This window comes from Choristoneura fumiferana, chromosome 18, assembly GCF_025370935.1.
Source record: "Choristoneura fumiferana chromosome 18, NRCan_CFum_1, whole genome shotgun sequence".
Lineage (NCBI taxonomy): Eukaryota > Metazoa > Arthropoda > Insecta > Lepidoptera > Tortricidae > Choristoneura > Choristoneura fumiferana.
In genome coordinates this window covers 20,046,899-20,072,635 of record NC_133489.1, presented here as the reverse complement: position 1 = coordinate 20,072,635, position 25,737 = coordinate 20,046,899, and the positions used below count along the sequence as shown (strand labels likewise).

General features: G+C 38.0%; 3 protein-coding genes across 10 annotated transcripts in view; 2 read left to right on the top strand and 1 right to left on the bottom strand.

Moving 5' to 3' along the window:
* LOC141437902 (uncharacterized) overlaps positions 1 to 11,324 on the top strand; it is a 28,349-nt gene extending 17,025 nt beyond the window's left edge. The window contains exons 2-6 of one of the 2 annotated variants that reach the window (XM_074101478.1): positions 7,670 to 7,825; positions 8,560 to 8,775; positions 9,388 to 9,530; positions 10,148 to 10,258; positions 11,240 to 11,324. In XM_074101478.1, coding sequence (XP_073957579.1) covers positions 7,670 to 7,825; positions 8,560 to 8,775; positions 9,388 to 9,530; positions 10,148 to 10,258; positions 11,240 to 11,300 — 687 coding nt within the window. In that variant the 3' untranslated portion in view covers positions 11,301 to 11,324. Of the gene's footprint in view, positions 1 to 7,669; positions 7,826 to 8,559; positions 8,776 to 9,387; positions 9,531 to 10,147; positions 10,259 to 11,236 lie in introns of both variants that reach the window. The other variant, XM_074101477.1, reaches the window with a different exon arrangement.
* A 72-nt stretch (positions 11,325 to 11,396) lies between these two features.
* On the bottom strand, positions 11,397 to 15,921 carry LOC141437901 (uncharacterized). Of its 7 annotated transcripts, none has more exons than XM_074101474.1 (6): positions 15,442 to 15,920; positions 14,663 to 14,777; positions 14,400 to 14,583; positions 14,191 to 14,274; positions 13,988 to 14,098; positions 11,397 to 13,764 (listed from the first exon to the last, which is right to left on the bottom strand). In XM_074101474.1, the coding sequence occupies exons 2-6, from the start codon at positions 14,707 to 14,709 to the stop codon at positions 13,366 to 13,368; spliced, it is 825 nt and encodes a 274-aa protein (XP_073957575.1). In that variant the 5' UTR covers positions 14,710 to 14,777; positions 15,442 to 15,920; the 3' UTR covers positions 11,397 to 13,365. The 7 variants fall into 7 exon arrangements, 6 of the variants coding, with proteins under 6 accessions (XP_073957575.1, XP_073957577.1, XP_073957576.1 ...); XM_074101476.1 differs by having other exon boundaries at positions 14,686 to 14,777; XM_074101475.1 differs by having other exon boundaries at positions 15,710 to 15,920.
* A 1,592-nt stretch (positions 15,922 to 17,513) lies between these two features.
* On the top strand, positions 17,514 to 24,782 carry Zcchc7 (Zinc finger CCHC-type containing 7). The gene is made up of 6 exons (XM_074101469.1): positions 17,514 to 17,694; positions 17,784 to 19,287; positions 20,012 to 20,078; positions 21,257 to 21,380; positions 22,499 to 22,636; positions 22,967 to 24,782. Exons 1-6 carry the CDS (start codon positions 17,686 to 17,688, stop codon positions 24,602 to 24,604), a joined length of 3,480 nt encoding a protein of 1,159 aa, XP_073957570.1. The 5' UTR covers positions 17,514 to 17,685; the 3' UTR covers positions 24,605 to 24,782.
* Positions 24,783 to 25,737: the final 955 nt, after the last annotated feature.

Here is a 25,737-nt window from a genome sequence, read left to right as displayed (position 1 = left end):
AGATTAGATGTGCGTCAACCGGGTATGTATTATAATACCGATAAACGAAAGACCGAATTTCACAAGACCTATGGACGGAAGGCCGAATATTAAAACGTCGAATGGATATATGACCGAAAGTTTGAAATCCCGAAAGTACATTTGACCGGCAGCCTAAAACCCGAAGACTACAATCCCGAAGATCAAAATACCTACACTCGAAAGGTCGAAAACTCATAATGCCGAACAGTCATAATCACTACAAGTAAAATAATCGACAATCAATATATCGAAAATCAAAATACCGAAGCTGCCGCTATACCAAAGACGAAACAAATATAGCAGGAAAAGATTTGTGCGAGCGAGCAAGACGATTTGGAGCAGAAGCGACTCGGATAGGTTAGGTTCAGAAGGCTAAGGCGGGAACGAAGCGGAGCGTAGTTCCCGCCTTAGCCTTCGATGTTAGGTTTTTTTTTTATAGCAGGCAAGATACTTAACTGCCACTAAGAAAGTAGGTTGGATAAGATTCAACAGCAAAGATCGTTTGTGAAGCAATATTATCCGGGCTGCTATAAAAAAAAAAACTAACATCGAAGGCTAAGGCGGGAGCTACGCTCCGCTTCGCTCCCGCCTTAGCCTTCTGAACCTAACCTATCCAAGTCGCTTTTGCCCCGAACCGTCTTGCTCGCTCGCTTCGCTCGCTCGCACATATCAAACTTTTTTTTACTTTCGGTATTTTGTACTTTCGGTATTCTGAATTTCGATTTGTTAAGTGTCGATATTTCGACTGTAGGTAATATGATTTTTCGGTATTATAATACATACCCCCTTTTTGGGATTTTGTACTTTCGGTGATTTAAAAATAGATATTTCGACCTTCGGTGTATCGGTTGTCGGTATTTTGTACATTCGGTATTCTGAATTTTGATGTGTTATGCGTCGACATTTCAACTGTATTATGATTTGTCGGTCTTATAATACATACCCGCGTCAACCGCATTGCGTTTAACGCAGCGTTTATTGCATAAAACAACCGAGCGCTTTAGGATATATCACAAGACAATTCACACAAATGAACCTAGCCTTAAAATAAGCAAAGCTTGTAGGTACGGTCACGACTCACGAGCTTCAATTTGGGACCAATTTCGTCAAAAAATCCTTTGAATTGTTATAAAAAATGACAGATATTCGACCTTAAGTGGGTCCCAACATGATAACGAGGCATTGGGAAATTCTTTGTACAATCAGCAGCAGAAGTGGATGAGCGGTTACGATGGTCTACATGATCCACACACGACTCTACTGCAAAGATAATAAGGGCGTTTAGATAATTTTGAGCACCACAACCGCTCATCCACTTCTGCTGCTGACTGTACAAAGAATGTCCCAATGCCTCACTATGACAACGAAAGTACACCTCTTGCAAAATTATGATTAAGGAAATACAAAGTTAAATGTTAGCAGTGTAAACTTGCGGTCGAGACCCGGAGAGCTGTTCAATAAAATTTCTCTAGAATTACTCAACTTCTGAGAGACTGACCCTGAAAATCAAACAAACGTACATTAAGTTGTTGCAACTTCAATAGGCAACTGACTGGGGACATAAAGATTGCGCGACCAAAAGATATACGAGTATGAAATTATTGAAAATACAAACTGAAATATAGATGCACAGAAAAAACAGAAAAATAAGACCATCACTGGGAATCGAACCCAGGTCCTCGGTAATCCGTACCGCGTGCTATACCGCTACACCACTGATGGTCAAGTGAGTGAGTGGTAAGTAAGAAACAAACAAGCTGAGATATGACGTGCATAGAATGCGTGCGTGAAATTCGTGTCGGTACCGTTGACCATCAGTGGTGTAGCGGTATAGCACGCGGTACGGATTACCGAGGACCTGGGTTCGATTCCCAGTGATGGTCTTATTTTTCTGTTTTTTCTGTGCATCTATATTTCAGTTTGTATTTTCAATTTAGGTTTTACGGGATGACCGTAAAAGTAAAAATTTGGAATTGAAATAAAAAATACAAAAAGATTCCAAAAAACCAATCTTAATATGAAATTATTGTCTGTCGCTAAATTTATTTCCTTAAAGTATGATTGTTTTTTTTGAGTATTTTTGTATTTTTTATTTCAACTCCAAATATGTTACTTTTCATCCATGACATCTCTTGTCTGGGTGAGCGGTGAGTTCCGAAAGAGTGTGACGTCTGTCGACGAAACATAGATGTCGCTAGTGCTGCTCCTTAAAGTAGCATAGTAGAAATAAGCAACCTGAGATATGTATGCATAGGAAAAATTGGAAAAGGCAACTTGCTTGTTTAAGGCCACCGGGTGAGCAAAGTTTCAGTTCAACTTACTTTGCTACTTAGTAAGTAACTTACTCCGCGACCCGACTGTTAAAGATGATGAAGAAGACGATTATTTATTAATTAAAACATTATATTTCCATAACAATACGAACTAAGACACATATCGAAAGACAGCTAAACTAGACATCTTCAAACCATAGTTAAAGTGTAAGCGGCCAATATAAATCTACAAAGGTTTACAACCTCAACACGCCTCCTTAGATTTATATTTTAATATGGCAACACTAATTAACATTGTTAAACATTGCAAGTATGGCAATATCAAATCAAGTTATATTTAACAATTGCCTGAATTTAAAGAATTTAATGTTTCCTAACGCTTTGGTAAAAATATCTGCAACGTTATCTTCTGAATCAACTTTAACGATATCAATAGTTCCATTCTTAACATTCTCGTGAACATAATGATAATGCACTTCAATGTGCTTCGAATTCTTTGTGAAATTACCATACTTAGCAATAGCTACAGCACCTGAATTATCTTCATAAATGTTTACAGGAGCATGAAGCGTTATAAAAACATCATGAAGTATACTGCGTAGTAAGCTTATTTCAGTTACAGCTTCTGACAACGCTATGTATTCAGCAAAAGTGGAAGATTTTGTCACAGTCATTTGTTTCTTTGATTTCCAGTACACAGCATTACCAAATAATCGAATTACAAAACCAGTAGTAGACTTACGGTCTACGATATCTCCGGCCCAATCGGCATCTACGTAACAATCCATTATAGTAGCTTTTAAATTCTGATAATATGTGAGCTTGAGATTTTTAGTCAAGTACAAATATTTTAAAACACGCAATGCATATTTGAAATGAATTTCACCATAGCAGTTCTGAAATCTGCTCAAGTAATTGACACAAAAGGCAATGTCTGGTCGAGTGCCAGAACTAATGTATAACAAAGCTCCAATCAAGTTTCTGTATTTAATATCATCATTTAGTAATACACATTTCTCAAGTTTGGCATTAATCTCCATAGGGGTTTTAAACAATTTAGAATTCTCAATTTCATATTTTTTGGCTAACGACTCTATGTATTTTTCCTGGCTTAAGGTCAAAATATTAGCTTTTGCATAGTCATACTCTACATCAATACCTATGTAGTTCCTAACCTTTCCCAAGTCCTTCATTCTAAAATGGTTACTTAATTTATTTTTAATTATAGCAACCGTGTGCTCATTTTTGCAAGCTATCAATAAATCATCGACATATACTAAAATATATACAGTATAGTTATCATCTGTTTTGACATAAAGACAATAGTCATATCGGCTCCTTTGAAACCCAATAGTTGTTACAAAATCATTAAAACATTCGTACCAAGCTCGCGGGCTTTCTTTTAAACCATAAAGAGATTTATACAGTTTATATACTTTGTCAGTACCGTCTTCATAACCAAGAGGCTGTTTGACATACACTTCTGATAAAACTTTACCGTTTAGAAAAGCAGTCTCTACATCCATTTGATGTACATGTAAATTAAATTGGCAGCAATACGATAGCAGTAATTTTAAAGTATGCATCCTAGCAACAGGTGAATACGTATCATCAATATTAGTGGTTTGTTGAAACCCTCTAACCACTAACCTGGCTTTATAAAGATCAGCGGACTTCTTTTTGTAAACCCATTTTACATCTAGTACCTCTTTTTCCTGTGGTGCATTTACTAAGGTCCAAGTATCGTTTTTTACTAGGCTATTCATCTCTCGGTCCATAGCCTCTTTCCATTCATCAGCCTCGTCACACGTAGTCGCCTCCTGAAAAGTATCTGGAATCATCGCATCACAATAATTAGCAGTTATACAATAGTAGCCAAATTCTTCATCAAAACGGTGTGGTGCTTTAATTTGTCTCTTTGAGGTTCTCTTTTCATTATTCACGATCTCTTTACTGACGTTATCATAAGGTACCATGTCTTCTGTTTCAATTCTATCTAGGGAATCTTCCCATTTGTCTTCATCTATATTATTATCTTCTTCATTATCATCAAATGCAATAAGCTTAACATCTTCCTCAATTATATCCACGTGTCTTGCAATGACAACTCTATTGTTGATTAGTACTCTGTATCCAACATCTGTATATCCTAGTAAAATTCCCATCTCCGCTTTTTTGTCCCATTTTGATACTCTTTTTTCTTCAGGTACTCTTACATAAACTTTACTACCGTACATTCTCAAATATTTTGCAGTTGGTTTTTCATGAAAAAATAATTCAAATGGCGTCTTTCTTTCTGGGGTATTTGTCATTATACGGTTTTTTAAATAAGCAGCGGTCTTAATAGCTTCTGGCCAATAACGTCTATCAACCTTTGCTTCAGCTAAGAGGCATCGTGCCATATCCATTAATAATCTATTATATCTTTCTGCTGTGCCATTTAACTCATGTACGTATGCTGGGCAAGGCTTAATCATTATTCCTTTTGCTCTTGCGAAATTAAATATTCTGCTATTTATGTATTCTTTCCCATTATCACATCTTAGTTCTTTGATCATTTTACCTGTAATATTTTGCATTTGATTGACATATTCTTCGAAGCATTCATACACTTGTTCCTTTGATTGAATACAATACACTCTAGCTATCTTGCTATAATCATCTATGAATGTCAAGAAATATTTTTCTCCTCGATATCCTGTAGCTCTATGTGGTCCGTTAACATCCGTGTGTACAATATCTAATATATCTTCTGCCTTTGTTCTATTATTGCTAAATGGCAAATTGTGCATTTTATTTTCGACGCATATAGCACACTTCATATAATCCGTTTCTATTTGTTTAGGTAATCCATCTAATATTTGATTTTTACACATCATGTCAAGATAATTGAAATTTATATGACCAAATGTTCGTGCAGCTTTTCTTTCAATGTCATATTACAAGTTGCTGTATTTACGCCTATTTCCTTACAGACAAAACTGGTTATTTTGTAGAGTCTCTCATCTTTCTTCGCAATTGCAATCAATTCTCTATTCTTGTTATATATCTTCGTTAAATATCCGTCGAAACAATTGTGTGATTATCTGTTATCTTCGAATAGCTTAATAAGTTAGCTTTCATTTCTTTTACGTAAAATACATTATCTATTATCACTTTGTTTCTGTTTTCATAAACAGGAAAATAAGTTTTAATGCTTCCAACCTTTGTCGCTTTCAATATTCTTCCATCACCAACCTTGACATTTATTGGTTCTTTCAATGTTACATATTTATCAAAGTATTCGTCGGTATTTATTATGTGGTCTGTACATCCACTGTCTAAAAGCCAATTTATTTGTCCTGGCTTAGAGGAGTATCTTTATTAATCGTCGAATTGTTCACAACGCATGTGTGAAAGCTCTTTTATATAGTATTCTGTATTATAGTAATTTCCTCTGCCTCTGTTGGGTCCGAAATTGTAGTGACCACGTCCTCGACCACGACTTCGAGCATAATGTCCACGACCACGACCTCGGTGTCCGTGCCAACAGTCTCTTTGTATATGCCCAACTTTTCCGCAGGTAAAACATGTTTGTTTGTTCTCAGATTCTACTTTAAAAGCGTTCGAGGTACCCGGCATTTCTTCGTCTACACTTTGGATTTTCTTCATTCTTATTTTACTTTTTAAATATTCTACGGTTCTATCTTTTTCTGGCAAAACATCTATTAAATCACCAATATAACTGTAATTTCCGGGCAACGCCTTTAACATATAATTTAATTTTTCACTTTCCGACATCATGGCGCCGGCCTTTTTCAAATCGTTGACAGATCGTTCGAATTCGTCGAAGAAAATGTTAACATCGGAATATTTCGTTAGTTTTATATTTTCTAAATTGTTTCTGCATACAATTTGCAATGCTGTAGATTGCTTTAAATACATTTCGTCGAATTTTAATATAATTTTGTATGCTGACTCTAGCTCGCTAATGTATTCCAACTGTTGGTTGGTAATCGCACTGTATATATAATTTGTAGCTTGAATATCCATCTCATCCCACTTAGTAGCATCTTCTTTTTCAGTTTTTATTCTAATAGCTACTTCCTTACATTTCTTAAATTCAAGAAATTTCAATAGCCGAATTTTCCAATTGGCATAATCCGTTCCGTCAAAAATTGGTATTACGATATTATTACTCATATTTACGACTTACTTGTTTTTCACTTCTTTTACACTACACGCTCTGCTACCATGTTAAAGATGATGAAGAAGACGATTATTTATTAATTAAAACATTATATTTCCATAACAATACGAACTAAGACACATATCGAAAGACAGCTAAACTAGACATCTTCAAACCATAGTTAAAGTGTAAGCGGCCAATATAAATCTACAAAGGTTTACAACCTCAACACCGACGACACGTTGTTTAATACAATCATCACCTCCGTATGAAGTAACGCCGAATTTAGTAAATTACTGAGAGTTTTAGTTTTAATTTCGGGTTTGGCAGAGAACGATCTGTTCCATAAGTAAAAATGTTTCGCAAAAGCCATTTTATTTTATCATGATCGGTTTTAGGTAAGTCAGTGCCTCTTGGCTGCACGGTTATTGTGAAGCAATCAATAGATTGCTCGGATCTGATACCGAAAATTGTTCTCGATCAGGTGTGCTAGCGTTATATCTAAATTAAATAGGTATTTATATTTTTTATGGACTCACTAGAGAACTGGTAGGGAACTAGGGAACATTCAATTTTATTCAGACTGAACCAAGCAGCAGTTAACCTTTTAAATTTTAAAGACAAAAGTTGAAGAAAATATTTGTTGCAAGAAATCAAGTCGTCGTGTTTATTTAGTATGTAGCGACTCCTAGCGCCATCTAGTGAGTAAATATAGAAACTCCAACATCCTGATGCATAGCGCCATGAAGTTTCTCAACTTCGACGCTCTTCCTTCGTCGGTCCCTATAACCCCTTAGATTACCCCTGTAATCTGTGGTCCCTAGGCATAACTTATTGAATCAGGCGTTACTTTGCGGAGGTCCATATATTAATGAACTAAAATAATTTCTTTGCTCACCCGTGCCCTTATGATAGTACTAAGTTTCAATATATAAAAAAGGTACTCTGTGCTAAGTTTATGCAAGATGAAATGTTCGAAGATGAAATGAAACGAAATGAGATAAAATGTTCGATGCGCGATTGAAGATGTTTGGTGGAGGAACTGCATGAATACGCATATATCTTGGATGTGCGTGGATACAATGGAACAGACATTCATTCTCAGCGGCACAAAATTTGGGCCACTACATACAAAATTACCTATTACTGCATACATTTGAGGGTCGGATTTTTGCCGCTCAGTATATTATGACTTGGTTAATTCCAGATAATGACGGAATCAGCAGAAGGCGGTTCGTCGCTGGCGTGGCGTCTGCTGGCAACGCTGGAGGGCGGCTCGCTGATACTTTGTGCTTCGGCGTTGTTGGCGTACCGCGCGCGACACAGCCCACGTGAGGAGCGGCGAGCGGCCCGCACTGTGCTGGTGAGTGTCGCGGTAGAGGGCGATACTGGGCATGGGTGTTGCTCGTATAAAGCAGATTTTCCACCAGAGATGTGCGAGGATGTGTTGCGAGGAATATGTTCTTCATTAACCAATAGAAACGCTTCATTTACCTCGCCTCGCTCCGCTGTTTCCATCAGAGATGTGCTGTGCGAGGTGTGTAAATGAAGCGTTTCTATTGGTTAAATGAACAACACATCCTCGCCCATTATTGGTGGAAACGCTGCTTAACAAGCTCCTCAGACTAGCAGACATTTACAACCTGTGTACTTACATTTTATCCTGGACTCATTCATCATCATTATCATCATTCCAGTTTATAATATACATTCCACTGCACAGGCCTCCTCTTAGAATGCAGATGGGGCCGTCGTTCCCACGCGGGACCAGTGCGGATTGTTAACTTTACACATACCTACAATTGAATTGCTTCACAGTTGTGCAGGTTTCCACAGGATGTTTTCCTTCTCCGTAAAGCTCGTGAATTTCGAATCTTATTTCGCAGATGAATTTTAGAATAAATCAGAGATACGAGACCGGGTGTGAGCCCTGATTCTCTGCTTGAGAAACCACAGGTTAAACCACCACAGAATCATTCAAAATGTATACGTCGTGTGTATGTAAACGTCGGGTAGGTACAGCACTCGGCGTTAACAGCCAATCGAACCTAAATATTTCAAAAGCATCTAGCCCTTAAAAATTGTTTTTAATTCCAGTTATCAGATACAAACAGCGCGTTAGGAAGAGAAATTAAATCACATTTGGAATCTCGCGGGTGCATTGTGAGTGTTCCCGGTACCACAAGCAGAGCGGGAGCGGAAGCGGACACGGACAAAGTGGACGCGTTGGTGGTGGTCGGGGAGGACGCCAACGAAAACAGCCTGGACGGGATGGCAAATCTGGTCTCGCGAGACGTATATAGCAATATGAAAGTAAGTAAATAGGTAGCCTCAATATGACTGAGTGACGATATGTCGCATGCATTTAAAAAATGCAATATCATAAAGTTGCACTAAGAAGGGATATACTTAATATCATTCTGAGGCGGCCTGTGCCCAGCAGTGGGGCGTGTATAGGCTGGGATGATGATGAAGAAGGGATTTATTGAAATTTCCGCGGTATAAAGAGCTAGCTTTTTAGTTTTTCGTTCGTTACTACGAAGAATCGGGCATAAAGCGAAGTGCTAAAATATTCAACAAGCATACAGTTTTCCTCAGTCGAACCTGTGATAAGTCGATATTGAGGTCGATATCGACATGATTGCTGTCAAATTATGTTTGCTTCATTTTCATTACCTACCTACTGATTATTCTATATTTGTATGACTAACTGTTGCCCGCGACTAAATTTGCGAAGAATTCGTTTATCGCTATCCCAGGAAAACTATGCAATTTTTCGGGATAAATACTATCCTATGTCCTTTCTGAGTCTCAAACAATCTCCACTACCTATGATTTTAGTGGTAGAAGTGGGGGTAATGGTTAATGGTGCAGTACATTTTAATAAATTAGCAGTCACCGTCCTTTATTTCATGAAACACACAGGTGCTAGAGGAGCTATCATCGCGCGTACGACAAGGTGGCTACATGGCATGGGCTTGCGCGGGAACGACCAGCGCGTGTTTCCACGGCGCCGGCGCAGCCTTCGACACCGTGCTACAGGCTAGCTTACAACAGGTGGCCTCTAGGTAGGTTGAACTATGGAAGACTTATTTCCAAGGGCATACGTTGGCGTAGCTAAAGTTTTTGTCTTTTTTCAGTCTAATAGAACACTGCGTGTCATCAATATTGTCTAGATTGTTCTAGGGTGGGCTAAGAAATTTAATTAAATATTGAACTACCTATGTATACTGTGACAGTTAATTAGATTTGTTACTCTCGTAATACAACCGTCTTATACCCGTACATGATCAAAGTATGAAAAGACGTTCTGTTTTGAAAAGCCTCTTTTTTAAAAGCTTTTATTTAACTTGCTCTGTTCGTTTATTTGTTTGTTCACTTCCAGTAGTTCCATCTACTTTAAATTTGGTAAGTAAACTTATGTAAATCTGATGACAATACAATAATCTGATAGTGACATCCTGGTAGTCCGGCTAGGATAGTTTCCACAGGACGGAACTCTTCAACGGTTAATGGCATTGATTTCAAATTTGGTATTCAAATGTAGTTTGGGTGACAATACAATAGTACAGTCAACAAAAAGTACAGTCAGCAAAAAAGCGTGTATTAAAAATGTTTTTTTACCAAAAACTTATTTTTTTGACAAGCATTATTCGTGTTTTTAATTTTGTTTTTGTAATACCAGGCTAGAATGCACACCGGTGTGGGTAGGGAGGCACCCGCCGTCGGTGACTGCGGAGCGAGTAGCATCTGCGCTCGTGCCTTGTACCACACGCCAATCCTCTTTCTCCGTCAGGTTGGTAGTAAAAAGTGGAATGCTCAAGAGCATAAAACGGTACGGCGTGGGTGGATAGACACGTCCAGGAGAAAATGGGCTTAATGCTTGAGTTTTACACTCTGCTTTTCACATAGATTGCGAGGAAATTAAATAGCAACAGTAGAAACAATTGTTCATTATCTATGTACTTTTATTTTTCATGCATTATAATACTCGAGCATTAAACCCATTTTCCCCTCAACGTGTGGTGTGTCGCGGGTGGCTATATGAACGCCTCGGGTAAAATTACTCGTTTTATGCTCTTGTTTTACTATCTACTATTTAATCGTAGAAGTATTTTTGCTTTTAGTAATATTAAAACCAAACCAGGAAACAGACCGATTCCTACAGTCATAGTGTTTTTCGGTAGAGCCCAGAGTTAAGGCGGACTTCGTGAAAAATTAAGTATCTTTCTCTGGCTACACTGGTTTGTAAACGAAATGTATAGTGTCTTTTTTTAACCCTCGACGCAAAAACAGTGGTTTTGAACATGAAACTACCGTGAGACTCACTCATATTAAACGATATTGTAACGGATAACTCACGTCTTAAATCGAGTTTAGCCCGACAAACTATTCAGTATGCAGTATTTGTTTATTTGGCAAAAACATAAGACTTATAACTAAACTCGATTTAAGACGTGAGTTATCCGTTACAATATCATTTAATAAAAACAGTGGTGTTATAAGTTTGACACCAATGTCTGTCTCACATTTTTAATTTTCATTCAATCTTTATGGAATTATCGAGAAAACCCAACAAAAATGCAACGTTGCCAGCTCAGCAGGTACCAATAAAGGCTTATAAAATCGGTTCAGTTATTTTTGAGACATTGAACTTTGAAATGATGTCGCCGGTTTATGATTTTTTTAAGTTAGGTTATCTTATATCTAAAAACGAATGCTTTTCATTACCTATTAGAGAAGTTATTAATATATGTTTTATCGTTTGTTTCAGAAGCGTTACTTACAAATTAAGCGAGTACCTAGACAGGATGCTGAAAAGCGTTTCTTCTGAATAACATATTATTCCACTATAAGTTACTTTATTCTGTAGATTTTACACGAAAGAGCTATGGCTAACCGGAAAAGGACGTAAGTAAAAAGATACAAAAAAAGGCATGCCAAATTTGAATATAATTTGTCCACATAAATATAAGTGTCAGAATAGGTACCTAAAGGAATAAGTGTCATAATTATCATCATATAATCAGCCGTAGCGTGGGACGTCCACTGTTGGATATATAGGCCTCCCCTATAGACCTCCAGTTGCTTCGGTTGAAGCGGCCTGCATCCACCGTGAACCAGCGGCTTAAACCATTAGTCCATCTCGAACAAAATTTAATAAACCTAAACGAAAATTGCTTGTATTGAAGCATGTTTACTCCAAAAATGTGACGGAGAAAGTGGCGCCCTCGTTCGTTTCATTTCTACGCTTTTATTGTTCATGGATGATGCCGTTGTCGTGTCGTACCCGTGCTGCACAGAGAGCGAGAGCATTTTTTTACCTAATTAAAATATTATTTTGTAAATATCTACCTGTTAAACATAATTACAAAATCAAGAATGTAAGCAAATCTGTTTTACTAATTTGAGTTTCGCCGTCCCGTAGGTAATGTAAGAACTAATGAAAGTTTTTGCAAAAATAAAGAGAAAGGTTCGGCGGATAAGTAATTAAATTAATATTTAGCTAAGTACTTATATTCTTTTCCTGATTTCATAATTAAATTAGTTTAAAATACATAATGTACTTTTATTTCCATCTAAACCCCTAAAGCCTTTCATATAGTATGAATGAGGTAACCTACTTTAAGAGCGTTTATACTTGCTGAGCTAGCAACGTTGTATTTTTGATAGTTTTTCTCGATTATTCTATAAAAATAATGAAAACTATAAATGTGGTCTGATCACTTCTTAATGTATAAGTTGATGTGTCTACTCCAATAATTATTCGTTACAGACTTTTACTTTCGTTAAAAACCGTTAGTAAACATTCATTCGTTTTTAAAGAATATAGAAGTCTATCGCGTATAATTATTGGAGTAGACACATTAACTTATATATTAAGAAGTGTTCTATACCACGCGCCATATAAATCTGCCTAAAAGTTCATTACTTAATACTCAGTTTTGACGCATTTTTGAGATACATTTTTTGTGTGACGTCTTTACGTTACTCCAGGATTGTGTACGAACGCTTAACGGTATAGTGCCTACTCAATTATTGGAATTATGTGGGAATTATACCTTTATGTATAGTTTTTGTGGTACTAGTGGGGGCAATGAACTTTTAGTCAAAGTTAGGCGCCGGAAGGTATATCAGACCACGTTTTTAATTTTCATTAAATTTCTATGGAATAATCGAGAAAAACTAACAAAAATAAAGATAAATATCGCTAGATGGCGTTAGTATCGTGAAGTCCGTTTGACGTTTGCACGTGATTGGTTAAATAACTAAATGAGTCAATCGCAAGCAAACGTCAAACGGACCTCACGATACTAACGCCATCTAGCGATATTTCGCCTGACGAAAATCCCACACAAAAAGTGCCCCTATTTCAAACCAATAGAGGTTTATTCAAATACGAATCTTTTTCGAGGTTACAAATAGACGTTCCTCTTGGTGATTAGTTCAAATAAACGACAAATAGCGAGGATTAGTAAAGTTCGCGCGCTAAGACACAGCAGCGTGGACGACTTTATGCAAGAAGGGACCAGACCAATATAAAAGTATAATACCTATTAGTAAAAATGTTTTTTAATTAAATATGAGAACGCAAAGTGTTTAAGTCCGTGTCCAGAAAGTGATATTGAATATTGTGTTGATTTTATCCGATAGCTTGAATATGTAACAAGGCCCTAAGTACATATTATCCATTAATCTCTTGTTGCCTTATAGCCATTTCGTCAACAACTAGACTGGCAAGCTTTTTGTCACTGTTAGAATGTTTTAACTTTAAGCTGCTTTGAATGCTTCTTTGATAAAGCCTGATTTACCATCTTTGGATATTAATACCATTAAGATAATGTTGACAGATGAGAAAGTGATTAAAGCGACCGCTGCCACACATACTTGTATCCTGCTGGTTTACTTTAATTTAACATTAAAGTTAACTTTTTGATTGCTGGCATGTACTTGATTTATCCTTCTTTTGACTTTTTCAGTATTTTCTGTAGTATCACTCAATAAATTTTTCTTCAATTGGGATAAAATATTTTTGAGTGAATTATGCTTCATAGTTAATCTTTTATTTCTGCGGTTTAGATTTTGGATCTGTGATAGTCGTTTTTCTGCCAATATAGATTTTTGTCTTATTTTTTGCTTTAACATATGTGCATATGTATCAACAAATGTGTTTGGTAATGATTGTATATTTAACAACGCATCAGATGACCCTTTTTCTTCAAAACTGTTGATTAAGTTCGAAACAAGGTAGTGTCTTGGATCTTCAGCATCATCATTACATCCAGTTTGAATATTATTATCCTGAAAATAATATTAAAAATGAGTTTTGAATCTTTGAAAGACAAGTCTTCTCTATGTATTGTTAATATCTTGGGAGTGAGAGGTTGTCCTAGCCCCAAACTAAGCAAAGCCTGGAGGTAGTCTAGTATGTAGACATACATATATTTATATATGTATGTCTACATACATATAAAATAATGAATCTATAGATTAAACAATGAAATAATATCCAATCAAACCTCACCAATCGACCGTTTTGTGCCTTAGATGCTTGCATGTCTACAATATTTGTTTTGTTGAGCAACTCAGGTGAACCACATACATCAAATTTTGCAGAGAGTGAATTGTCATTACCCTGTTAATTTGAACGAAGAACGAACGGATTATTTTAATGCCAGCCATAGTTAGTACTCCACAAGTCAAAAAAGCTGAACCTACAATACATACCAACTGTAATTGTTCACTATTGTTAATATTTTCATTTTCAATAGTATCTCTTAATGATGTTGTTGTTTCTTCGGGACAAATCATCTATGCAAAAAATCTGCTTTATTTCAGATTTAATACTAGTATATCAATCTCATATATTATGTCAAATATCAATTTGATATTATTAGGTACATAATTATTTTAATAATAAAACTGTAGGCACTTACTGTACAAACTGGTACTGCAGTTTTGTGTAACATTCTATTCCCTTTATATGATTTATAAAAATCTTTTTCGTTAAAATGCATGGAGCATACTCTGCTGGTTTTCACAGGCATCCAGTCATGCTCTTGTCTTTCTAGTTGAACTGCAGCTACCCACTTTTTTTGCCGACTTGCATCGACAGGGAAACTTAAAGAAAACAAAATAGGACCTAAAATTACTTTCTTTTTAAAAATATCTAAATTAAATCGTTTTATCAAATAAAAACCTTGTGATTGAAAATTTACTGACTTCATTTTGCACAATATTGACCATCTCGATTTGATAATAATAATTATAATATGATGTCAATTTTTTAAAATAGCATTATTATTTGCTACAACCTACGAATAAATAATAAGTCAGGAAGCGTAACTCGGAACAAATTCCTCACAAAAAGTGGCCATACCTAAAACCAAAACGACTTATGATTCAAATAGGTACAAATCAATTTCAAGATTGCAAATACACATGCTTACTGATTAGTTTAAAATTTAGAAACAAGTGAAGGAGTGAAGTGAAGTGGGATGAAGTGGAACTAATTATAAAGACAAGTGAAGACCACAGTTGACCAAAGTTAGGTACTACTCAATAACAAGTATTTCACGGGTTTAATTTCAATTATTTTATTACAGTTGCTAAGCAATTTATGCTCCTCGTAATGCATATAGTGATATGGAATGGGTGGTGAAACACCAGGTCTCTGCATCGAAAAAAAGCAATCACTAAAAATCGTGAAAAATATAAAGAATGTTTGTACCTATTGTTTGCGTGAAACAGGAAAGAAGAAAGTATGAAAAGGGGTGAAGAAACTGTCATTTATATTATGTGGGGCATAGACCACAGACTTGATTTTGCATAATACTGACAATCTCTAACTGAGTAAATAAATTAGAAAAATAAGTGAATTTTCTGTCCTAAAATCGGGCCCCTTTTGCTATACTCTGACCCCAACTGATAATGTATTTGAACATTTTCGAATATAAATATAATTTTGCGACTACTTACGAGTGGAATGAGATCCCTGGACATTTTATTTTTGCATTGCTCCTGCACCACTTCATAACACACGTTGGCATGATAATTTACAGCTGTTCACGATCAAAAATGCGAAAATTTGACGAGAGCTCACTAAACTTGAAAAATAAATGTCAGTCAGTCAAAATTAAATGACGCGCATGCGACCTCAGTGCAGGACACACTTAGGACACAGTTTTCATTTTTATAACGTAGTTACAATTCCTGACTTATTATTTGTTCGTAGGCTACAACATACTAGTGAAAAGTGATTCCTGGACATTTTGATTTTGTATTGCTTCTGCACCACTTTACAACACAAGATGGCATAATTTAATTGATTATTTATTACAGCCGTAGTTCACAAATTTCCATAGATGAGTGTGTACCTATACTGGCAAATTTCATTATTCACATCACAATCACAATGTATGTTATGAAAATGACAGTCAGCAGGGCTACTACGAAAATTGAAATTCTAAGTTCGTGTCGTGCGGTCTCTCTCGCTCTCGTATTAAATAGTGTAAGTGTCAGAGGAACGCACGACACGAACTTCGAGTTACGTAGTAGCCCAGCTGTAGTCTATGCCACAGACTGCTCAGAGAACTAACGTTCAGACGGGTAATTTCGAAAGAACAAAAACCGCTATAGGAATATCGCTTATACATTTTGACAGTTACTTTTTTTTAATTCTTGTGGAATTCTTGGGGCTGTGACATCATCTGTTATGCCAAAAAATATTTGTGGCTTCGTATTCGGTACATTAATTATTTAATTTATTTAAAAACCTTGAGAAGAGTAAAAAACAATATAATTTTTGCACACTTTAATTTCTTAATATCGTTTTACATTTTTTCGCTCGTTTGCATAGGTGGTATAACCTTATTTTGAAGACGAATCACATCTGTGCCTTTTAGGATTTTATTTATTAAGTTGCACCAGTTAAATAATCTCAACCTAAGAGTTCGCAATCTCTCGCAATTTGAACACTGTAATCATTTATTGAGTGTCTCGGATTTTGGAAACCTATACAAATTAATGGACGTCTTTTCACCAACTATCACAACTCACTCACATTTAACTCACAACACAGCACTTATTGTAGATAATTGCAAGCTATTATTACACCTTCAAACGTTGAGATTATAAGCTACGGAAATTAATCAACGCAAAACTTCACTCGATCGAGTGAACTTTGAAACCGTAATGAGAGTGGCGTAGCGTGGACTAATGTAGACGTGGGTAAAGTCGTATCAGCGAGGCCCCCTTTCTGTCGTTCCCAAGATTTATCCAATAAATCTATCTTACCAAACATGCTTTTTTAGACTTATATTTAAGTAATAAAAAAACGGAGTTTTGAAGTCTGGTGGTATCGCATTTAAAGAGGCCTCGCGAGGCCCTTCTAAGTGCGAGGCCGTGGGCGAGGGCCCACTTCGCCCACGCCTAGCTATGCCACTGCGTAATGAACACAGACCAAAGAGAATATAACCACTACGTACAGAGATACTAATGAATGAACGTTGTCGTTGGCATTGACAACTATGAATGGCAAGTGACAAGAATGAGGCGGTACGGTGTGGGGAACGTGGAAGCTGCAGAGCTACTACGAGTGCGAAACTCAAAAATCGAAGGTCGTAGCGTACCGTCCCTCTTACTCTCGTATTAATTAATATAAGCGTCAGCGGGACGGTACGACACGAACTTCGATTTTCAAGTTTCGTAGTAGCCCAGCTGTCATTTTCTATAATCGAACCGTCAGAGACAATGCCAGTACTTTTTCTATGAAGACAACCGGCCGTGGTCTGTGCGAACGCTGTTGCGTGAGTCACGTCACAGTCAGTCACCGACACTGCGACAAAGACAAAAGATTTAATATTGATTAGAACGTAGATTAGATAGAACACTATTATAAGAGGAGGCCTACTCCTTTATTTTTCATTATTTAATTTTTGAGAACTGTTTGAGCAAACGTTTAAAACTCGCCATGGCACGCAAAGTAATAATGAACTACTATGGCAACCCTATTTTAATGTCATTCATTCGCAATCCATAGACAGTAGACTATTTAGTTGTCACGAAATGGAGTGCGATTAGGACGTGTCGTGCCTGTAATAATAATCACACATCCTTTTTATTTATTTGTAATGCTCTCAGCACTTCAATAATTATTCCAACCACTGCTTACGATTATGTTTATTTCGTACCAAGTTCGGTTCGACCAAAATTCGCGGAACTATGGAAGAGGTGAGTTCGTAGGTTACCATATTTTTATTGTGTCACAATCACAACACAACATTACGGCATTGCGTGGTGATTTTGCAATCGTGTTTCAGGAACTTAACGATGATTTGGAGGAGCGGCTGTATGCGTTGATACATCATGTTGACGAGTCGCAAGGGAACGCCGAGCCGATTCATGACGCGAGCCCGCATGTGGTGGAAGCACCGCGGAGTACCGTGCGGCGTTATTGGCGTACCAACTACAACCCTTACCAAAAGACCAATACGACAAAAGAACCCACTCCGACCACCAAAAATACGCCTACAGCCGCTAACAAGACAACCCCCGCGCCCCAAACAAACGAGACCAGACCGAAAGAGGAAAACGGCGCACCCAAATCACCGCCGTCTGACCTCATATCGATACTAAAGAACACAGTACCTCATAGTTATGAGAAAACAGTAGAAATACTGGACATCGATGTTCAACCAAATGTTGTTGAGCTGGAATCGAGTGATGAAGATGAAGTCATTGAGGTAGAGCTCCCGCCTAAGCCCACTATTACCATTGAAAGCTCCGATGATGACGAACCAATCTGTAAAGCTTTGAAGCCAGTGAATGACAACTCTAAGAAAAACACGTCCAAAGAAAACAAAGCCCCAAATAAAACTAATAGAGATGTATCTGCCAGTCCGGTTCCATCAGTCATGTCATCCATGTCTGATGAGTTCATCCGTGGAGACTGCATAGCCCTCAACATATCCTCGGCTCAACCTGACAATGAAAGCTTTGATTTCAGCCTCCATGGTTCTGATCTTCTTGGAGATGGCACCCCCTCCAAGAAAAAGAAAAAGAAGAGGTCAAAAGACCGTTTGACATCAACACCGATTGCTGCGGATGTCCCCTTGGCACCAAAACAGCTGGATAATATTTTTGCCACTCCAAAAAGTAAAGCAAAGAATAAGAAACAAAAGGCAAAGTCCTATGTGGTTTCTGAAAAAAGCATTCCAAATGCAGATGTGTATGATTCAGACAGCAATCAGTCTGTTATAGATCTTAATAAACATCCCGATGATGTTATTGAGAAAAGCTTTGCTAACCCTGATGTCTATGAATCAGACTCAAGTGCGGCTGAAATTGGGAATAGAGATGCTGTGGTATCAACCCAACCTAGCAAAAGAAGCAACATTGACAGTTCTGACAACAACACATCTTTGGAAATAACTCCAAGTATAAACCTGGAGTCTATAACAAGTCAAAATCAAATTCATAACACCTTTGTTGACTTGACCGATGATACGCTAGTGCAAACTAATATTGAAGAGAATATTGTCATCGGTAATGTCTCTGGTTTCCAAGAATCTGAAGATTATGGAGATGAAAATATCTCTAAACCATCTCATGTCGATTCTCAGGAGCTGGGCAAGTTTTGTTCAACAAAAGTACCACAGATATTAAATGAAGACCTTGATTTTGACAATCTCAAGGGTAAAGATAAAGTTTGTAGACGCAGGCGATACTCATTGACCACTTTACGGGCTGAGATGGAAAAGTTTTACAATGAAAGCTGGGGAGGAGAGAATTTCAACCATCAAGAAATTCTAAAGCACATGCCACGTAAGTACAGAGCCTATTTAAATAGGAATTTTGCTCAAAAATGTTAACTGATAATGATAATTAGTCTTGTAACCATCACATAGCCCTGTTTACTGGCACATATACAAACTGCTCTATTTGCTATGGCACAATGCTATTACTTTACAATTAGTTGATGGCTCTAATTAGTTTCCTTTTTTTTATTCCAAAACAATTTAGTAACAGAACACACACACTCATTATACATTACATAGACATTAGCTTAACCATGTTTTTTTAGATGTGAAAAATACTTGTCACTAAGTTACCTTGAAATATCTTGTTGTCTTCTTTTGTTAATATACATATTAACAATATTGACTCTTGAAATTTTGTTAACATATTGATGAAAGTTCATAAAGTTTGATTAGTATTATTATGGATTATGAGGTACAAGCTTTTTCTTAACAAGTTTTAACCATGTAAAATCAACTTCTGTACAAAGATTTGTAGTAATTACCAATACCAATACATCAATTCATCATCAGATTCTAAACATGGTATATAGTGGAGAAACTCTTCCTTTATTAATGACAAACTATTGTTACCATTCCAGTTGCTACAGACAAAATATATTTTTAAATATTAGTGTTATTAATTTTTTGATATTTTGTATTTTGCATGTTTACTAAAAATCTGAAGCAGAAAAATAGGAAAGCTTTTTCCGCTTGTTAGATTTACGACATAATCATATTTTTGTTTTCAGGCGACAAAAGTTTGTGGGTCATTGATCCCAAAGATCGGATGCCAAATCCACCAAAGAGGAGGGTAACGTAAGTATCTTGCGCAAAAACATGATTTTATTTTGAATTTTATGTAGGCGTAACGGAATGACAACAGGCAAGCTCACATGCATAATATATTTATTTACTAACAGCAAAATTAAATTTATTTTCTAAGAGGAGGCTCCTTTCAGATTTCTTGTATTCTAATATCTGCTATTAGGGTTCCGTACCTCAAAAGGAAAAAACGGAACCCTTATAGGATCGCTTTTTGTCTGTCTGCCTCTCTGTCTGTCAAGACCCTTTTTCTCGGGAACGCGTGGAGGTATCAAGCTGAAATTTATATCAAATACTGAGGTCTACTGTCCCTTGGAGCTGTGAAAAAATCAAACTTCTAAGCCAACGCAATCAAAAGATGCAGCCGTTTATGCTGCAAATTTCCGCAAATTTTCGAAACTCGCAAGGGAATCAAAACCTACAGGGTACGAGTACTTCCCGTGAACTCAGAATCTTGAAATTTGGTATGAAGGTAGCTATTATAACACAACCAACTAGAAAAGTCTGACACGATTCCCGTTTACTTACTTACCTATAAATGTGTACGGAACCCTCGTTGCGCGAGTTTGACTCGCACTTGCCCGGTTTTTTTTATTACGTTGTACAAATCACTACTTGTGGCTGCTTTGTGAGCCTTGCTCGCTTAATAACTGGCTGGTTAAATAGAGCTTTGTAATAATCACTAGCTGCCTACCCCATCACTAGCTGCCAACCCCAACTACACTCGAGTTTGCTAATAAAGAAAATTTGATCAAATCTTTTCTGCAAGCATTTTCTGTATGGTATCACTCACTTTTATATGAAGATTTTCAACCCATTTTTTTTACTTTTCTATATTAATTTTCAAACGTTTTTTTCATTAAACCCTTATCCTGACGAAAAACACAACAGGAAAAGATTAAACCCAGTACAGAAGTGATGCGTTTGTTCTCACATTTGCCTGATTTTTATTTACGTAGATTTTGCATTCAACTCAACAGTATAGGTAGTGCCACCAAAGAGTTGAAGTAACGCATAACGCACACTAGAACATTTGTTATGATAATGACAGCAGGATATTGACATTTACTCATTCATTTCATTCATTCTCCTTTTGTGCATGAGTGCTTTTTGTAGCTGTGTGTTCACTTCATCTCTCGTGGCACTATCTATACTAATGTGTTTATTTGCAGCTGTAACGTGTGCAACCGTGTTGGACACAGGGACGACACTTGCCGACTCAAGCCACCTGTGTGCCACATGTGCGGCAACACGGGCCACTACGAGCCGCGTTGCCCAAGGAAGATCTGCGTCAATGTGAGTACTTGTAGTTGAATTGAGTCTACTGCTCTAGTTGAATTGAGTCCACCATTCATGTCAATGAGGGCTATCGTTTTTTGTCTCACTAGATGGCGCATTGTTGCGTGAGGTTTTTGAGTAAGGCTTTCAAAGTCCGTTATTACGGGCGTGAAAACAAAGTTTAGATTAAAATCATATTTAATACACCTTAAAACCGTACCATAAAAATATCGAGCATGCCACAGTGTTGCATAGTCCCCGTTTTGTTCGGTAAAAAGGGAGGACAAAGGGTAAAACTGTCGAAAACACACATAAACCGGAACAAATATTTGACAATTAATTTTGCAAAATAGGAACAAAATTATTCTTATTATAAATAAACCCGCGTATCATTAAAAAATATTTGACATTTCGGAGAATCAATAAACCCGCGTAGCGAATTCATACGCGAAACCTATTGAATGACATAATTCGGAGATGTCTATCGAGCAGATTGAGTCTTCATACGTTCTTTTATGAATGTTTCTTGACAGGTATATCGCTAGATGCGTTAGTATCGTTTTGACGTTTCTTTCACGTTTATGATTGGATGAATAACTAAATGAGCCAATCTCAAACAAGTCTGTAGCTTCAAACTGACCTCTGCCGAGACCAGCTTGGCAGTATTCTATGAGCATTCTCCACCTCCATCGAAAAAAAAAACTGACCTCTGTATAAACCCCTTCTAGGGATATTTCCCCTGTCAAGAAATCCTCATTGAGTGGAGTCAACCACTATGTTAGTTACATTGAGTCCACCACTCATGTTAATTGACTTGAGTTAAGTCAACCACTCGTGTTTGTTGGGTTTAGTCCACCACTTATGTTAGTGAGTTGAGTTCCCCACTCAAGTTAGTTGAGTCCCCCACTCATATTTGGTTGACTTCAGTTATGTCCACCACCCATATTCGATGAGTCAAGCTGAGTTGACTCTGGTCAGTTGAGTCAACACTCGTGTTAGTTTAGTCAAACATTCATGTTTGTTGAGTTGAGTGAACCACTCGTTTTCGTTAAATCAAGTCAACCGCTAAAGTCAGTTCAGCTGAGTGTAATACAAAATCAGAACAAATAGGTAACATGTTTTAATTCTGTTTCCAGTGCGGTTCACCTAACTTCGTGTACTCGACAATGTGTCGCAACTGCGCGTCGTGGGGCCGCCAGAGCTGCGCCGAGTGCAGCCAGCCCGGGCACCCCGCCAGCCACTGCCCTGACGTATGGCGCCGCTATCACAACACGGTACAGTCTAACCTACCCTATACATGGACCCAAGTTATCGCAAAAGTGCTGCCAAGCTCGTCCTATAAATGCTTAAACATAAAGATGCAAACATACTTTGAGCAATATCCATTGTGCGATTCAGGAGCGTAGCTATCGCCATATTAGACCCCCAGCTACAAAGCCTCGAACCTGTGTAAGCCTCCCCTAAATGTGGGCTAGAAGTTTTGACACAGGGCCCGTCTTCGGCAAGTTACGCTATGTTGCGATTACATAAGAAAGCGACCATGACCAAGTAGTACGCTGGACTTTGAGGCTATATGAGTGTTAATCAAAGATATTTTGTTACAGATCGACGAAAACATGCCTTTGGAGAAGAGCCCAATGCCCAAGCCTCAGAACCAACTGTTCTGCAGCGGCTGCGCGCGGCGCGGACACCTCGTGCACACGTGCCGCGCCTTCGTGCCCTTCTGCTCGCTCCCCATCCCCTCCCCCGGTGTCGCCCGCTATTGGCGGCTTTACGCCCCTACCAACCCCACCCAGAAACAAAAGCCTCAAGACGACACAGTCTCCTCCGTAAGTCCGCGTTCAAACACAATGAAACGGGTGTCCAAGTCGCCCATTGCTCACGAAACGCATGTCAACAAGAAGAGGATGACATCCGAAGGAGACGGCAACAATAGTCAACCGACTACAAGAAAAATCTCTCTGAGCAAAGAACCTGATCTTGCTCCCAAGCCAACGGACATTAGCACGAACGCTATGGAAGAGACATTAACTAAGGAGGTGGAAAAGGCCCTAGACTACATTCCTATTTCATCGAATAACCATGACAAAAGGGGACAGATTATACAGGACAACGAGGTGTCTGATACGAGTGAAGTGTTGACTTCGGCGAGAATTTACGTTACCCACGACGTTATCGAACGATTGCAAACCGTGGAAGGCCAGAACTGGTTAAAGCTCTGCATGGATAAACTCCAAGTGGATGTGCAGCACTCCTTAGTTCAATCGTTTTTGACCATAAAAGGCACAGTTGGAGGCCAGGAAGCTTTCCACTTGGAGCTCAGAGATTGGACCAAAGGCGACAATAACCAAGAACCCGCGATGACTGCCGATCCCGCCAACTCCCAAAACGAAACCGGCGATGAACAACTTGCCTTCCTCATGCCCAAGAAGAAAAATGACGTTCTCCGTAAGCTGGGCAACGCATTTGATTCGCTCAAACATGACATCGGCAATCCTAAAAAGATGTACAAAGAATTGATGTATCTCCAGAACAACCATCGGACCCTCGTCCATCAAAAAGTGGTGAGTCCAGGCAAACTGAAGAACAACAGACAAAATATTAATGTCATGACGAAGAAACTGAACATGATTCTGCTAGGGCAGGCGGGCCTGGCCGAGGGAGCCAAACACATGAGTGAACTGTATTCTCTGCAGGAAAAAGTGATTAATTTTAGACAGCAAAAAGTTCCGTTGCCTCTTCGGGAGGCGATCAGTAGCCACTACCGGCACATATTCACGGGGACGCCGCGAGACGATTACGTTGAGCTGCTCAGGTTGTTCCAAAGCGCCAAGCAACAAGCCACATTCAAAAATAATAAAAAAAACAACTCCCTTAAACTGAAAACCAAGAACAGAAAGAAAAACTTTAAAAACAATCCACCGCAAGAGAGAACCTTCCCTAGCAGTGAGAAACCTATTACCGTGGAATTCACAGATAACAATGCTGTACCTGCCATGCCGGCTCCGTCGAAAAAAGGTTTGTCGCATAGAGCTTTGATGAACAAGATGATGTTCTACCAAAAGAGGCTTCAGAACGCGAGCGCTAAAGATAAAGCGCGCAACTGTCAACGGTTGCAACTCTTGACCAGATTACGCGGCCACATCGCGCGCTTGAATACAAGCGACGGCGTGAAAACAAAAGCCAGAAAGAAAATGAAGAAAACTCAAGAGCAGGCTCATGTGTTCTTGAATGAAATATAAATAAGGAAATGAGAGCGCAAGGGTCCGGCGTGTGCTTGAGAACGCGAGTTTGGGTAAGGAAAGAAGAGGGTGCGTAACAACGGTTGATCCGTGGCGTCCCCGGTATGCGCCGGTCCTGTGCTCTGCCACTTTTATCGTGTATGTGAATGAATAAACAAACTTAGTGTAAAGCGTAAAATGTCTGCCTTTTACTGAACAATTTCCCTGGTTTAAAAGAATCCTACACCTGGGGTGGCAAAAGTTTAAAGCTGTCTTTTTTCTCCATAAATTCGCCTGTGAACAGCGCAAATGACGGATTTAAATGTTATGTACGGCCACGCTCATAAAACATATTTTATAAATAGAAGACTAGTACAGTTGACAGTAAAGCAAATAATTATATTTCATGACTATTAAGTAACGATTAAAAAAAAAACTGATATAAATTTACGGGTAAGTATATCGCCCTGGCCCCAATTGCATAACAAATTACAAGCAAATAAGGTCCGCCCGGATTGCTACCACACCACCATCTTGCTCGGCGTGGAGAGTAAGACCTCAGTATATAAAAAAGGTACTCTGTGAGTAAGACAGCCGGTGAACTTACTGGCACTTGAGGTATCCCATCTTAGGCCTCTAGGTTGGCAACGCATCTGCAATACCCCTGGTGTTGCAGATGTTTATGGGCGGTTCTAATCTCTTAACTACCATCAGACCCACTTGCTCGTTTGCCATCCAGTTGAATAAATAAAAAAATAGTAAGTTTTCCGATTGTAGGGCAATCCCAATACCTGTGGGAACCCAAAGATATGGTCCAGAACCTGTAATTCCTGTAAATCAGACCAGCTTCCCTTTTTTTTTTTTAAATACTTTCTCAGGATTTAATCGTATTATTTAATAAATAATGATGTGTATAAAATCGCAAAAAGGATTTTTATAGTAATTAATAACTCTACTAAATTAAACCATAAACAATGGCACCCTTGTGTTTGGGCAAATCAGTGGGCTTGGGACCCTCTTTGGCATCACCTTAGGACATCACTAAACGTAGACGTCATTTAACATTTGCTTCCCTATATATAACTGTAGTCTTTGATTTGCTTTATCTATGGTTCGTGATAAAAATTGATAAGCGTAGTACTTGTTGATTAAAA